The sequence below is a fragment of the Tachypleus tridentatus genome, chromosome 13 (genome assembly GCF_004210375.1).
Source record: "Tachypleus tridentatus isolate NWPU-2018 chromosome 13, ASM421037v1, whole genome shotgun sequence".
NCBI lineage: Eukaryota > Metazoa > Arthropoda > Merostomata > Xiphosura > Limulidae > Tachypleus > Tachypleus tridentatus.
In genome coordinates, this window is record NC_134837.1 from 6,885,201 (window position 1) to 6,900,491 (window position 15,291).

Genomic DNA, 15,291 nt, shown 5'->3' on the forward strand with positions numbered 1-15,291 from the left:
AAAACTGTAAGATACACCACTGTCTATATCACTACGTAGGACCTACAGAAAGGTATATTTGTACAAAACTGTAAGATACACCACTGTCTATATCACTACTTAGAACTACAGAAAGTATATTTGTACAAAACTGGAAGATACAGCACAGTCTATATCACTACTTAGGACCTACAGAAAGGTATCTTTGTACTAAACTGTAAGATACAGCACTGTCTATATCACTACAGAAAGGTATATTTGTACAAAACTCTAAGATACACCACTGTCTATATCACTACTTAGGACCCACAGAAAGGTATATTTGTAGAAAACTGTAAGATACACCGCTGTCTATATCACTACTTAGGACCCACAGAAAGGTATATTGGTACAAAATTGTAAGATACACCACTGTCTATATCACTACGTAGGACCTACAGAAAGGTATATTTGTACAAAACTGTAAGATACACCACTGTCTATATCACTACTTAGGAACTACAGAAAGTATATTTGTACAAAACTGGAAGATACAGCACAGTCTATATCACTACTTAGGACCTACAGAAAGGTATCTTTGTACTAAACTGTAAGATACAGCACTGTCTATATCACTACAGAAAGGTATATTTGTACAAAACTCTAAGATACACCACTGTCTATATCACTACTTAGGACCCACAGAAAGGTATATTTTTGTAGAAAACTGTAAGATACACCGCTGTCTATATCACTACTTAGGACCCACAGAAAGGTATATATTGGTACAAAATTGTAAGATACAGCACTGTCTATATCATTACTTAGGACCCACAGAAAGGTATATTTGTACAAAACTGTAAGATACGGCACTGTCTGTATCACTACAGAAAGGTATATTTGTACTAAACTGTAAGATACAGCACTGTCTATATCACTACGTAGGACCTACAGAAAGGTATATTTGTACAAAACTGGAAGATACACCACTGTCTATATCACTACGTAGGACCTACAGAAAGGTATATTTGTACAAAACTGTAAGATACACCACTGTCTGTATCACTACAGAAAGGTATATTTGTACAAAACTGTAAGATACACCACTGTCTGTATCACTACAGAAAGGTATATTTGTACAAAACTGTAAGATACAGCACAGTCTATATCACTACTTAGGACCCACAGAAAGGTATATTTGTATTAAACTGTAAGATACACCACTGTCTATATCACTACGTAGGACCTACAGAAAGGTATATTTGTACAAAACTGTAAGATACACCACTGTCTATATCACTACGTAGGACCTACAGAAAGGTATATTTGTACAAAACTGTAAGATACACCACTGTCTATATCACTACTTAGGAACTACAGAAAGTATATTTGTACAAAACTGGAAGATACAGCACAGTCTATATCACTACTTAGGACCTACAGAAAGGTATCTTTGTGCTAAACTGTAAGATACAGCACTGTCTATATCACTACAGAAAGGTATATTTGTACAAAACTCTAAGATACACCACTGTCTATATCACTACTTAGGACCCACAGAAAGGTATATTTGTAGAAAACTGTAAGATACACCGCTGTCTATATCACTACTTAGGACCCACAGAAAGGTATATTGGTACAAAATTGTAAGATACAGCACTGTCTATATCATTACTTAGGACCCACAGAAAGGTATATTTGTACAAAACTGTAAGATACGGCACTGTCTGTATCACTACAGAAAGGTATATTTGTACTAAACTGTAAGATACAGCACTGTCTATATCACTACGTAGGACCTACAGAAAGGTATATTTGTACAAAACTGGAAGATACAGCACAGTCTATATCACTACTTAGGACCTACAGAAGGGTATATTTGTACAAAACTGTAAGATACACCACTGTCTATATCACTACAGAAAGGTATATTTGTACAAAACTGTAAGATACACCACTGTCTATATCACTACAGAAAGGTATATTTGTACAAAAGTGTAAGATACACCACTGTCTATATCACTACTTAGGACCTACAGAAAGGTATATTTGTACAAAACTGTAAGATACAGCACTGTCTATATCACTACTTAGGAACTACAGAAAGTATATTTGTACAAAACTGGAAGATACAGCACAGTCTATATCACTACTTAGGACCTACAGAAAGGTATATTTGTACTAAACTGTAAGATACAGCACTGTCTATATCACTACAGAAAGGTATATTTGTACAAAACTCTAAGATACACCACTGTCTATATCACTACTTAGGACCCACAGAAAGGTATATTTGTAGAAAACTGTAAGATACACCACTGTCTATATCACTACGTAGGACCTACAGAAAGGTATATTTGTACAAAACTGGAAGATACAGCACAGTCTATATCACTACTTAGGACCTACAGAAAGGTATATTTGTACTAAACTGTAAGATACAGCACTGTCTATATCACTACTTAGGACCCACAGAAAGGTATATTGGTACAAAATTGTAAGATACACCACTGTCTATATCACTACAGAAAGGTATATTTGTACAAAAGTGTAAGATACACCACTGTCTATATCACTACAGAAAGGTATATTTGTACAAAACTGTAAGATACACCACTGTCTATATCACTACGTAGGACCTACAGAAAAGTATATTTGTACAAAACTGTAAGATACGGCACTGTCTGTATCACTACAGAAAGGTATATTTGTACAAAACTGTAAGATACACCACTGTCTATATCACTACGTAGGAACTACAGAAAGGTATATTTGTACAAAAGTGTAAGATACACCACTGTCTGTATCACTACAGAAAGGTATATTTGTACAAAACTGGAAGATACACCACTGTCTATATCACTACGTAGGACCCACAGAAAGGTATATTGGTACAAAATTGTAAGATACACCACTGTCTATATCACTACAGAAAGGTATATTTGTACAAAACTGTAAGATACAGCACTGTCTATATCACTACTTAGGAACTACAGAAAGGTATATTTGTACAAAACTGTAAGATACAGCACTGTCTATATCGCTACTTAGGAACTACAGAAAGGTATATTTGTACAAAACTGTAAGATACAGCACTGTCTATATCACTACTTAGGAACTACAGAAAGGTATATTTGTACAAAACTGTAAGATACAGCACAGTCTATATCGCTAGTTAGGAACTACAGAAAGGTATATTTGTACAAAACTGGAAGATACAGCACTGTCTATATCACTACTTAGGAACTACAGAAAGGTATATTTGTACAAAACTGTAAGATACACACTGTCTATATCACTACTTAGGAACTACAGAAAGGTATATTTGTACAAAACTGTAAGATACAGCACTGTCTATATCGCTACTGAGGAACTACAGAAAGGTATATTTGTACAAAACTGTAAGATACAGCACTGTCTATATCGCTTCTTAGGAACTACAGAAAGGTATATTTGTACAAAACTGGAAGATACAGCACTGTCTATATCAATACAGAAAGGTATATTTGTACAAAACTGTAAGATACACCACTGTCTATATCACTACTTAGGAACTACAGAAAGGTATATTTGTACAAAACTGTAAGATACAGCACTGTCTATATCGCTACTTAGGAACTACAGAAAGGTATATTTGTACAAAACTGTAAGATACAGCACTGTCTATATCACTACTTAGGAACTACAGAAAGGTATATTTGTACAAAACTGGAAGATACAGCACTGTCTATATCACTACTTAGGACCCACAGAAAGGTATATTGGTACAAAATTGTAAGATACACCACTGTCTATATCACTACAGAAAGGTATATTTGTACAAAAGTGTAAGATACACCACTGTCTATATCACTACAGAAAGGTATATTTGTACAAAACTGTAAGATACACCACTGTCTATATCACTACGTAGGACCTACAGAAAAGTATATTTGTACAAAACTGTAAGATACGGCACTGTCTGTATCACTACAGAAAGGTATATTTGTACAAAACTGTAAGATACACCACTGTCTATATCACTACGTAGGAACTACAGAAAGGTATATTTGTACAAAAGTGTAAGATACACCACTGTCTGTATCACTACAGAAAGGTATATTTGTACAAAACTGGAAGATACACCACTGTCTATATCACTACGTAGGACCCACAGAAAGGTATATTGGTACAAAATTGTAAGATACACCACTGTCTATATCACTACAGAAAGGTATATTTGTACAAAAGTGTAAGATACACCACTGTCTATGTCACTACAGAAAGGTATATTTGTACAAAACTGTAAGATACAGCACTGTCTATATCACTACTTAGGAACTACAGAAAGGTATATTTGTACAAAACTGTAAGATACAGCACTGTCTATATCGCTACTTAGGAACTACAGAAAGGTATATTTGTACAAAACTGTAAGATACACCACTGTCTATGTCACTACAGAAAGGTATATTTGTACAAAACTGTAAGATACAGCACTGTCTATATCACTACTTAGAACTACAGAAAGGTATATTTGTACAAAACTGTAAGATACAGCACTGTCTATATCGCTACTTAGGAACTACAGAAAGGTATATTTGTACAAAACTGTAAGATACAGCACTGTCTATATCACTACTTAGGAACTACAGAAAGGTATATTTGTACAAAACTGTAAGATACAGCACAGTCTATATCGCTAGTTAGGAACTACAGAAAGGTATATTTGTACAAAACTGGAAGATACAGCACTGTCTATATCACTACTTAGGAACTACAGAAAGGTATATTTGTACAAAACTGTAAGATACACACTGTCTATATCACTACTTAGAACTACAGAAAGGTATATTTGTACAAAACTGTAAGATACAGCACTGTCTATATCGCTACTGAGGAACTACAGAAAGGTATATTTGTACAAAACTGTAAGATACAGCACTGTCTATATCGCTTCTTAGGAACTACAGAAAGGTATATTTGTACAAAACTGGAAGATACAGCACTGTCTATATCAATACAGAAAGGTATATTTGTACAAAACTGTAAGATACACCACTGTCTATATCACTACTTAGGAACTACAGAAAGGTATATTTGTACAAAACTGTAAGATACAGCACTGTCTATATCGCTACTTAGGAACTACAGAAAGGTATATTTGTACAAAACTGTAAGATACAGCACTGTCTATATCACTACTTAGGAACTACAGAAAGGTATATTTGTACAAAACTGTAAGATACAGCACAGTCTATATCGCTAGTTAGGAACTACAGAAAGGTATATTTGTACAAAACTGTAAGATACACACTGTCTATATCACTACTTAGGAACTACAGAAAGGTATATTTGTACAAAACTGTAAGATACAGCACTGTCTATATCGCTACTGAGGAACTACAGAAAGGTATATTTGTACAAAACTGTAAGATACAGCACTGTCTATATCGCTTCTTAGGAACTACAGAAAGGTATATTTGTACAAAACTGGAAGATACAGCACTGTCTATATCAATACAGAAAGGTATATTTGTACAAAACTGTAAGATACACCACTGTCTATATCACTACTTAGGAACTACAGAAAGGTATATTTGTACAAAAGTGTAAGATACACCACTGTCTGTATCACTACAGAAAGGTATATTTGTACAAAAGTGTAAGATACACCACTGTCAATATCACTACAGAAAGGTATATTTGTACAAAACTGTAAGATACACCACTGTCTATATCACTCACAGAAAGGTATATTTGTACAAAACTGTAAGATACACCACTGTCTATATCACTACAGAAAGGTATATTTGTACAAAACTGTAAGATACACCACTGTCTTTATCACTACAGAAAGGTATATTTGTTCAAAATTGTAAGATACACCACTGTCTATATCACTACAGAAAGGTATATTTGTACCGAATTGAATGTTACTTGGTTGACACCCACTCATGAATAGTTGAATAAAACTTGAAATTCTGCTTTCTTCGCTAAACAATTGAGTAAAAGTTAAAACTTTCATATTCATCTATATGTGTGTCTGGGACCTGTGAAACAAAAAACTATTTTGAACCAAATCCCATTTTAAATGACCGAAATATGGAAGACTACTGGCAAAATCCTAAAATTACGCTTTTTTGCGTCATCTTTACCCGTATAATTACTGCAAATAAGTAAATTCAACTTTTGTTTATTATTATATATTGCCTGCAGAAAAGGATCTCTGAATCCCATTCTATGTAAATTTGTTGAAACATGGCGAAGTAAATGTTCAAAACCCCTACGATTGTGGGTCTATTTAATATTTTTACCTTCCTCACCAAATGACCAAAACGGTATATTCCATGTTTTTATATGCGTATGTATGGGGCGTGTATAAAAGTATATTTATTAAATTCCATGTAAACTGCTCAAAACACAGAAGGATAATTGTTTGTCAAAATCCTAAAATTATTTATTTTGTGTCATTTTGACCCCGTCTATTATTACTAAAATAGGGCATGTCACCTTTTTCTTCGATGCTTGGAATGATACAAAAGTATCTTCGTCCCAAATACCAGATAAATTGGTCAAAATATGTCAGAATAATTGACCCAAAACTCCAAAAGTATGTCTTTTGGTGAGCTCTGACCCCCATAAAATGTTAAAATGGGTACATCCAATGTTTATGTTAATATGTTTAGCACTTGAAAATTTATGTTTGTTCTAATTTTCACTTTGTTTTCTGAAAATACGACCGCAAAGGAATCCAAAATATACATATTTTAGTTATTTTATGTTAAGGCACTGAACTCGTAATCTGAGGGTCGCGGGTTCGAATCCCAGTCGCACCAAACATGCTCACCCTTTCAGCCATGGGAGCGTTGTAATATGACGTTCTATCCCACTATTCGTTGTTAAACGAGTAGGCCAAGAGTTGGCGGTGGGTGGCGATGACTAGCTGCTATTTTTCTATTCCTATACTTCTATATTAGGGACGCCTAGCGCAGATGGTCCTCGTGTAGCTTTGCGCGAAATTCAAAACAAAACGAACAATCCCCTGTAAAGACATAATTAACTGAACAATAATCAGATGACATATGTTACTGATATGCAAGAGAGTGATCCTTGTAAAGTAAGCTGTACTTGAAAAACATTCTTTTTTAAAGAGTTTATGAAAGTTTTACTCTTCGTGGGAGCCACATGGAGCTCTTCACACCTATGGATAAAAATGACACATGAAGAGGAAAAAAAAAGGAATTGAAGCTGTTAATACATACATTCAAATAAATTCATGCGAAGGGGTCTCTGCTTTAGAAAATACCGCTATCATAGGAGCCAGTGGAACAAACCTTTGTCCTAAAGCAAAACAATCACTGCCAGTATGCTTAGTTTCAAATACACGCCTACTCCTGTGGAATAGCTCGACTCACTGTATAGAGATTGACCAGCAGGACTCACTGTATAGAGATTGACTTTACCAGCAAACAGCTACAAAAAATACACGCCTACTGCTGTGGAACAGCACAACTCACTGTATAGAGATTGACCAGCACAACTCACTGTATAGAGATTGACCAGCACAACTCACTGTATAGAGATTGACCAGCACAACTCACTGTATAGAGATTGACCAGCAGGACTCACTGTATAAGATTGACCAGCACAACTCACTGTATAGAGATTGACCAGCACAACTCACTGTATAGAGATTGACCAGCAGGACTCACTGTATAGAGATTGACCAGCACAACTCACTGTATAGAGATTGTCCAGCAGGACTCACTGTATAGAGATTGACCAGCACAACTCACTGTATAGAGATTGTCCAGCAGGACTCACTGTATAGAGATTGACCAGCAGGACTCACTGTATAGAGATTGACCAGCAGGACTCACTGTATAGAGATTGACCAGCACAACTCACTGTATAGAGATTGACTTTACCAGCAAAGAGCTACAAATTGATAATCTTAAAATGTTTCGAGCTATTCTGTTCGAACGAAAAAACAAAACGTTTCCTCAATCAGCACAGTTTGCTTGTAAGCACAAAGTTACACAATGTGCTCTACCCACCACGGGTATCAAAACTCAGTTTCTAGCGTTGTAAGAACGTAAATATGAGACTGTGCCATTTGAGATTGGCTAATCAGTGCACTACCTTTTGGAAAGACAGTGATGAACGTCAGGTAACTTTCGGAAAATTTGGAGTCACTGGAACATCTTTCTACAAAGACTGAAAATAAATTAAGACATCATTTAAATATTGTTCCCCATTAAGCTTTAAAATATACCAAAACACTGAGGGGAGGGTAAACAGAATGAAAACACGGTAGCTAAATAGGTAATGCTGATTATAAGCGTTGTTCATCTAGTTTTAGCTCTTTTATATATGTGCATCTTGAAAGAGTGAAATGTGAGGGATTTTTATATAGATATTTATTATATTAGTTTCCCAATATAGGCTGCAAAATCTTGTGTCTAATTAGCTGCGTCTTTCAGGAGGCTGGACACGTAGTAATAAATAAAAATTAAAACTATTATTCCAGTCAACTTTATGAAGTGGCGAAATTCACTGAGTATATAACGAAATTGGCTTATTTTAGAAATTACTATTTTTATCGGTATATGTTTGTATCAGATTTTAGAGATCTTTACAAAATCTAATTTCTTGCTTTAAATGTATGTATACATTTAGGATAAAACGAAAAATAATACATTTTCAAGTAAGAATAATTGGAACTTTTTGATAATGACGCCATTTGTTGCAGAAAGGAAAGAAGACATTTCAAGGACATTCATTCAACCCAAGTAACGTTTGGTAATAGTAACTTTTGGTTATAGTAACGTTTGGTAATAGTAACTTTTGGTAATAGTAACGTTTGGTAATAGTAACGTTTAATAATAGTAACGTTTGGTAATAGTAACTTTTGGTAATAGTAATGTTTGGTTATAGTAACAGAAAAGCTTGTTGTGGTGTTCATATGCCATATTACAAAACAAAATGTCTCTATGAAACAGCAGTAATTTTACGGACTAACAACACTAGAATCCGGAATTAGATTCCTCGCTGGGGACACAGCTTAATGTGGCTTTCTATAAAATAAAACCACTATTGTCATTCTCACACGTATGTTTGTCAGGACTGTTTTAAAGCGCTTCATTGAATAATTATTGCCAAATAACACTGTTTCTGTCAATACAATACAAATATAAACTAAGCTATAAAGTGAAGCAAACAGTTAAAATTTGCCCGTTTTGATTTGTTTTTATGTGTAAAATAAACTTAACCGTGACTGGGTTAGAAATTATATTTCACAAGTATGTAAGAATTGTCACTTTTGTTCAATAGATGGCAAAAGCTGAACAAAATAGAAGATGTTGTTCGTTGTAAAGGTTAAAGATTTGTTTGTTTTATTGATAACCACAAAGCTACACAAAGGGCTTTTCTTACCTGCTCTGTCCTCATAACCACAAAGCTACACAAAGGGCTTTTCTTACCTGCTCTGTCCTCATAACCACAAAGCTACACAAAGGGCATTTTCTTACCTGCTCTGTCCTCATAACCACAAAGCTACACAAAGGGCTTTTCTTACCTGCTCTGTCCTCATAACCACAAAGCTACATAAAGGGCTTTTCTTACCTGCTCCGTCCTCTGCAGGTATTAAAACCCTACTTTAGTCTTATAAGTCTTTGTACTTACTACGGCTTTTCTTACCTGCTCTGTCCTCTGCAGGTATTAAAACCCTACTTTAGTCTTATAAGTCCTTGTACTTACTACGGCTTTTCTTACCTGCTCTGACCTCTGCAGGTATTAAAACCCTACTTTAGTCTTATAAGTCCTTGTACTTACTACGGGTTTTCTTACCTGCTCTGTCCTCTGCAGGTATTAAAACCCTACTTTAGTGTTATAAGCCCTTGTACTTACTACGGCTTTTCTTACCTGCTCTGTCCTCTGCAGGTATTAAAACCCTACTTTAGTGTTATAAACCCTTGTACTTACTACGGCTTTTCTTACCTGCTCTGTCCTCTGCAGGTATTAAAGCCCTACTTTAGTCTTATAAGTCTTTGTACTTACTACTAGTTACTGAGGGACAATAAAAAGAAAGGACCGAAGAAATATGATGTTATCTATATAATTAATCTTCTAGAATTCTAAGCAAACAAATATTTATAGAACCAGGTGTTTTTTGTATCTGATTATCAAATAAAGTTGATTGTGTAATTATATCATATATTCTGGTTTTAACAGAGTGTTTATGAGCGACATGTATCTTCGGTGCAGTGTAGCTGTATTTGACGCTTGTTACATCGATGAATGTCTGACATCTGGTGACATTATGAATGTAGCTGTAGGGAGATTTTGTTTATATCCTGATGATTTATATAAAGGTAGCTATGATTTTGTATTTCCAGAATTAATGATGTAAATTTCTTAACATGTTAGGAATTCGGACATTTCTTGTTGGTTTATCAAACAGGTTTTGTTAATATACTGGTGATATCGATGATAAATTAGTAAAAATATTATTTTCTTTATATCGTAAAAAGTTTTATTAATTGCTTTAATTGTTAGTGAAAGGCTGATACTTCAGTGTTACTGTAATTAGATGTAGATAGATAAATAGATGAATGGATAGAAACGGATCAAATCCGAACAATCACTTTCTTAATTATTTGAAATTTATATGCAAGTTGTTTTTAGAAAAGTTAAGATAATTCATGTATGTCTTCACTGATCTTACTCTTGAAGTAAAGGCCTAATTGTATATATGTTGGGCATTTCTGTGCAAAGCTTGTTTCAACATGAACTGTTCTGTCATAGTTATTCATAACTGCTAAGCTAGAATTAGTGATTCATTCAAATTAGGAAGTCATGTTTATTAATTGTTTGTTGACGTATTAAACTTTATCAGTGACTAAATAATACAAGGGTGACGAGTGGTTAGTATTTTGTGGTATTAATCAAAAGGTTGCAGATCTGAAGCCCACCCACGCTCACATATGTCCTTGAATAAGCCATTTTTATCCAGATGTAAGATTTGTGGTTACCTAAAATGGACCAGCATCCTGTTCAGAGGAGTTCAAACTTTTCTCAATCCCCTTGCCACAGAAAACTAGAGTTAAACACCAGTCCAATGTGTTTTAAGACACAAACTAAGTTAAATATGTTTATTATAAGTTGAAATTTTGAACGCTCATGCACAGACAAACTTCCCTTTGTATAACAGACAAAAAAGAACAGACAAAACTTACTGCTTCTCCACCACCGAACCACACAGACTTAGCTAAAGAAGGTTGTACTCCGAAAACCACTGGTAATACATGTAGGGCAGGAACTTCGATTTTGACCCAAGGACAAGATGACTCAGTGTTAATGATGTGTAACAGTGAGTTGTTGTCGAAATTGAACTCTGGTAAGTGAAATTTGTTAGTTACCCTCAGTAGTGGTTACCCATGAAATATTGTGTAAGTTTTATGTTGCTGAAATATCACGAGATTTCATGATTTCACAGTTGTTTCATGATCAAACAGATCATACGATCTTAAAACTGTCACAACTGTTTACTATAAAACTTTAGTAGCACAGTTGTTTCATGATGAAACAGATCATACGATCTTAAAACTGTCACAACTGTTTACTATAAAACTTATAGTAGCACAGTTGTTTCATGATCAAACAGATCATACGATCTTAAAACTGTCACAACTGTTTACTATAAAACTTATAGTAGTACAGTTGTTTTATGATCAAACAGATCATACGTTCTTAAAACTGTCACAACTGTTTCCTAAAAAACTTTTAGTAGCTCAGTTGTTTCATGATCAAACAGATCATACGATCTTAAAACTGTCACAACTGTTTACTATAAAACTTATAGTAGCACAGTTGTTTCATGATCAAACAGATCATACGATCTTAAAACTGTCACAACTGTTTACTATAAAACTTTTAATAGCACAGTTGTTTCAGTTTCATGATCAAACAGATCATACGATTTTAAAACTGTCACAACTGTTTCCTAAAAAACTTTTAGTAGCTCAGTTGTTTCATGATCAAACAGATCATACGTTCTTAAAACTGTCACAACTGTTTACTATAAAACTTTTAATAGCACAGTTGTTTCAGTTTCATGATCAAACAGATCATACGTTCTTAAAACTGTCACAACTGTTTACTATAAAACTTTTAATAGCACAGTTGTTTCAGTTTCATGATCAAACAGATCATACGATTTTAAAACTGTCACAACTGTTTCTAAAAAACTTTTAGTAGCTCAGTTGTTTCATGATCAAACAGATCATACGTTCTTAAAACTGTCACAACTGTTTACTATAAAACTTTTAATAGCACAGTTGTTTCAGTTTCATGATCAAACAGATCATACGTTCTTAAAACTGTCACAACTGTTTACTATAAAACTTTTAATAGCACAGTTGTTTCAGTTTCATGATCAAACAGATCATACGTTCTTAAAACTGTCACAACTGTTTACTATAAAACTTTTAATAGCACAGTTGTTTCAGTTTCATGATCAAACAGATCATACGATTTTAAAACTGTCACAACTGTTTCCTAAAAAACTTTTAGTAGCTCAGTTGTTTCATGATCAAACAGATCATACGTTCTTAAAACTGTCACAACTGTTTACTATAAAACTTTTAATAGCACAGTTGTTTCAGTTTCATGATCAAACAGATCATACGTTCTTAAAACTGTCACAACTGTTTACTATAAAACTTTTAATAGCACAGTTGTTTCAGTTTCATGATCAAACAGATCATACGGTCTTAAAACTGTCACAACTGTTTCCTAAAAAACTTTTAGTAGCTCAGTTGTTTCATGATCAAACAGATCATACGTTCTTAAAACTGTCACAACTGTTTACTATAAAACTTTTAATAGCACAGTTGTTTCAGTTTCATGATCAAACAGATCATACGTTCTTAAAACTGTCACAACTGTTTACTATAAAACTTTTAATAGCACAGTTGTTTCAGTTTCATGATCAAACAGATCATACGATTTTAAAACTGTCACAACTGTTTACTATAAAACTTATAGTAGCTCAGTTGTTTCATGATCAAATAATTTATTTTTACAAGTTAATTGTAAGGCGCAAAGTAAATTGTTGAGAAACTAATTCACAAATGAGAACTTTCTAATTTACAGATGTACAATGTTCAAATGGATAATAAACTTTATAACAGTATAAAGACGATTACAGGTGTTATTGAACTGAGTAAGGAAAATTACAAAATCATTAAGAAATAGGACATAAAGCTCTTAAAATTTAAATTGTACTTAATGTTATGAGGATTCCATTGACAAAAAGTTCAGTGTACCTTCCAGTAGTTATTACAAATAACATTATTTATTTCAGGAGAAATTCACATCCGGACCTTCCTCAGGTAGGTGGTAACATTGAGGAATTAACCTTTGATAAAAGAAATTTTGAGGTCACCATTCTACCTGACCTCAAACCTGCCGATCTTTGTCGAGTTATAAAATGGATGAAGAAGTCTCAAGGTGTTTGAACATAAGAAGAAAGATAAACAAATTACTGTGTTGTTTATAAATAAGATTTTGTGATTTTGTTCAATAAAACGTTGAATTATTCGTATGAGAAACAATATAAAAGAGATCAACTGTACAGTATTTTGTTGTTGTTGTTTGTCATACACAAATAAATGTTCTGTTTTATTAACTATTGTGAACTGAACTTTATATACTTAATAAAGTAACAGTAAAAATATAAATTACATTATCACTTTCAAGTTTATCAGACACTTATATATATATCAAGGGAGTAAACAAATGATCCACCATCTTATAACTAAAAACAAAACATTTGGTTTAATGTAAATATATTATCTGCGTAGAAAAGAAAATTCTAATATATTTTGGAAAAAGAATCGTCTCTCTCCTTATATATATATTCAAGATTCTAACATAAATACACGCCCACACGCATGTGATTAATAAACCAACTCTCTGATGACCAGAAGGTCAAGACAGTGTTTTTCCATATTTACCCCATTCCCAAACATGACAATAATTGCTTTAGATATCAACCTGTTCCATTACTTAAGGTCCGGCATGACTGTGTGGTTAAGGCGCTCGACTCGTAATCTGAGTGTCGCGGGTTCAAATCTCCATCACACTAAACATGCTCGCCCTTTCAACCGAAGGGGCATTATATGTGACAGTCAATCACAGTATTCGTTGGTAAAAGAGTAACCCAAGAGTTGGTGGTGGGTGGTGATGACTAGCAGCCTTCCCTCTAGTTTCACACTGCTAAATTAGGGTCGGCTGGCACAGATAGCCCTGAGTAGCTTTGCGCGAAATTCCAAACAAACAAACAAACCATTACATAATTAATTGATATTTCAGAATCTTAATGTTCAAGAAATGTATCTTAAAACTATGCTAACAGAACATTATGATGATTCTATATGTTATCATATTAAAGTTTTATTTACAAACTATAGCAAAGTTAATTCACAAATGCACATTATGTGTGTTTTGAATCTTGGGTCCGTAGGTGAACTACAAGTTTCTCTGTTCTTATTTTACAAATGGATATGTGACTGACATCATTATGTAGTTATCCACTGAAAGAAAGGAATACCACCGGTTATATTCACCACATATCCCAGTGGAAGCTGATAATTTCAGTTTATCATGAACAGCTATTAAGATAATATATATCATACATCAAGATATACTGGTACGTATGTCAATTATTATAGGTGTATTGTTTGTTTGTTTTCGAATTTCGCGCAAAGCTACTCAAGGGCTATCTGCGCCATCCGTCCCTTATTTACCACAATTTGATAAAAGAGTAGCCCAAGAGTTGGTGGGATTGACCGTCACTTTATAACGCCCCACGGCTGAAAAGGCGAGCATGTTTGGTGTGACGGGGATGCGAACCCGCGACCCTCAGATTATGAGTCGCACGCCTTAACCCACCTGACCATGCCGGGCCTTATTCGTGTATATATATATATCAATCTTTCAATTGAGATTGTGATGAATGTGTAACACACCAGTTGATTAAATATCTACTTCGGAAGTATTGCCAAATGTGACTATAATTTACCAAATACTGAATGGATAAGGTACACCGTTCTTAAGTAATGGATAAGGTACACCGTTCTTAAGTTAAATATCCCTTTGTTTTCTCCTTTTTTAAATATTTTTTCAAGATTGAAAAAGTCCAAAACGACTGATAGTAATAATCTATTTGCGGTATTAATTGCCAAATTTTATCCACAAGATAAGATGTCAAGTTTAACACATAAGATTACTATTTGATGTCTAACTAAAATATTATTTTCCAAACTCTGTCCACAACACAACTTGCTG

General features: G+C 34.0%; 1 protein-coding gene across 2 annotated transcripts; it reads left to right on the forward strand.

The window, feature by feature from the left end:
* The first annotated feature begins 8,482 nt into the window (after nucleotides 1-8,482).
* On the forward strand, nucleotides 8,483-13,500 carry LOC143238629 (uncharacterized). Of its 2 annotated transcripts, none has more exons than XM_076479020.1 (4): nucleotides 8,483-8,732; nucleotides 10,174-10,313; nucleotides 11,153-11,338; nucleotides 13,307-13,500. In XM_076479020.1, exons 1-4 carry the CDS (start codon nucleotides 8,674-8,676, stop codon nucleotides 13,336-13,338), a joined length of 417 nt encoding a protein of 138 aa, XP_076335135.1. In that variant the 5' UTR covers nucleotides 8,483-8,673; the 3' UTR covers nucleotides 13,339-13,500. The 2 variants fall into 2 exon arrangements, with proteins under 2 accessions (XP_076335135.1, XP_076335136.1); XM_076479021.1 differs by having other exon boundaries at nucleotides 8,489-8,742.
* Nucleotides 13,501-15,291: the final 1,791 nt, after the last annotated feature.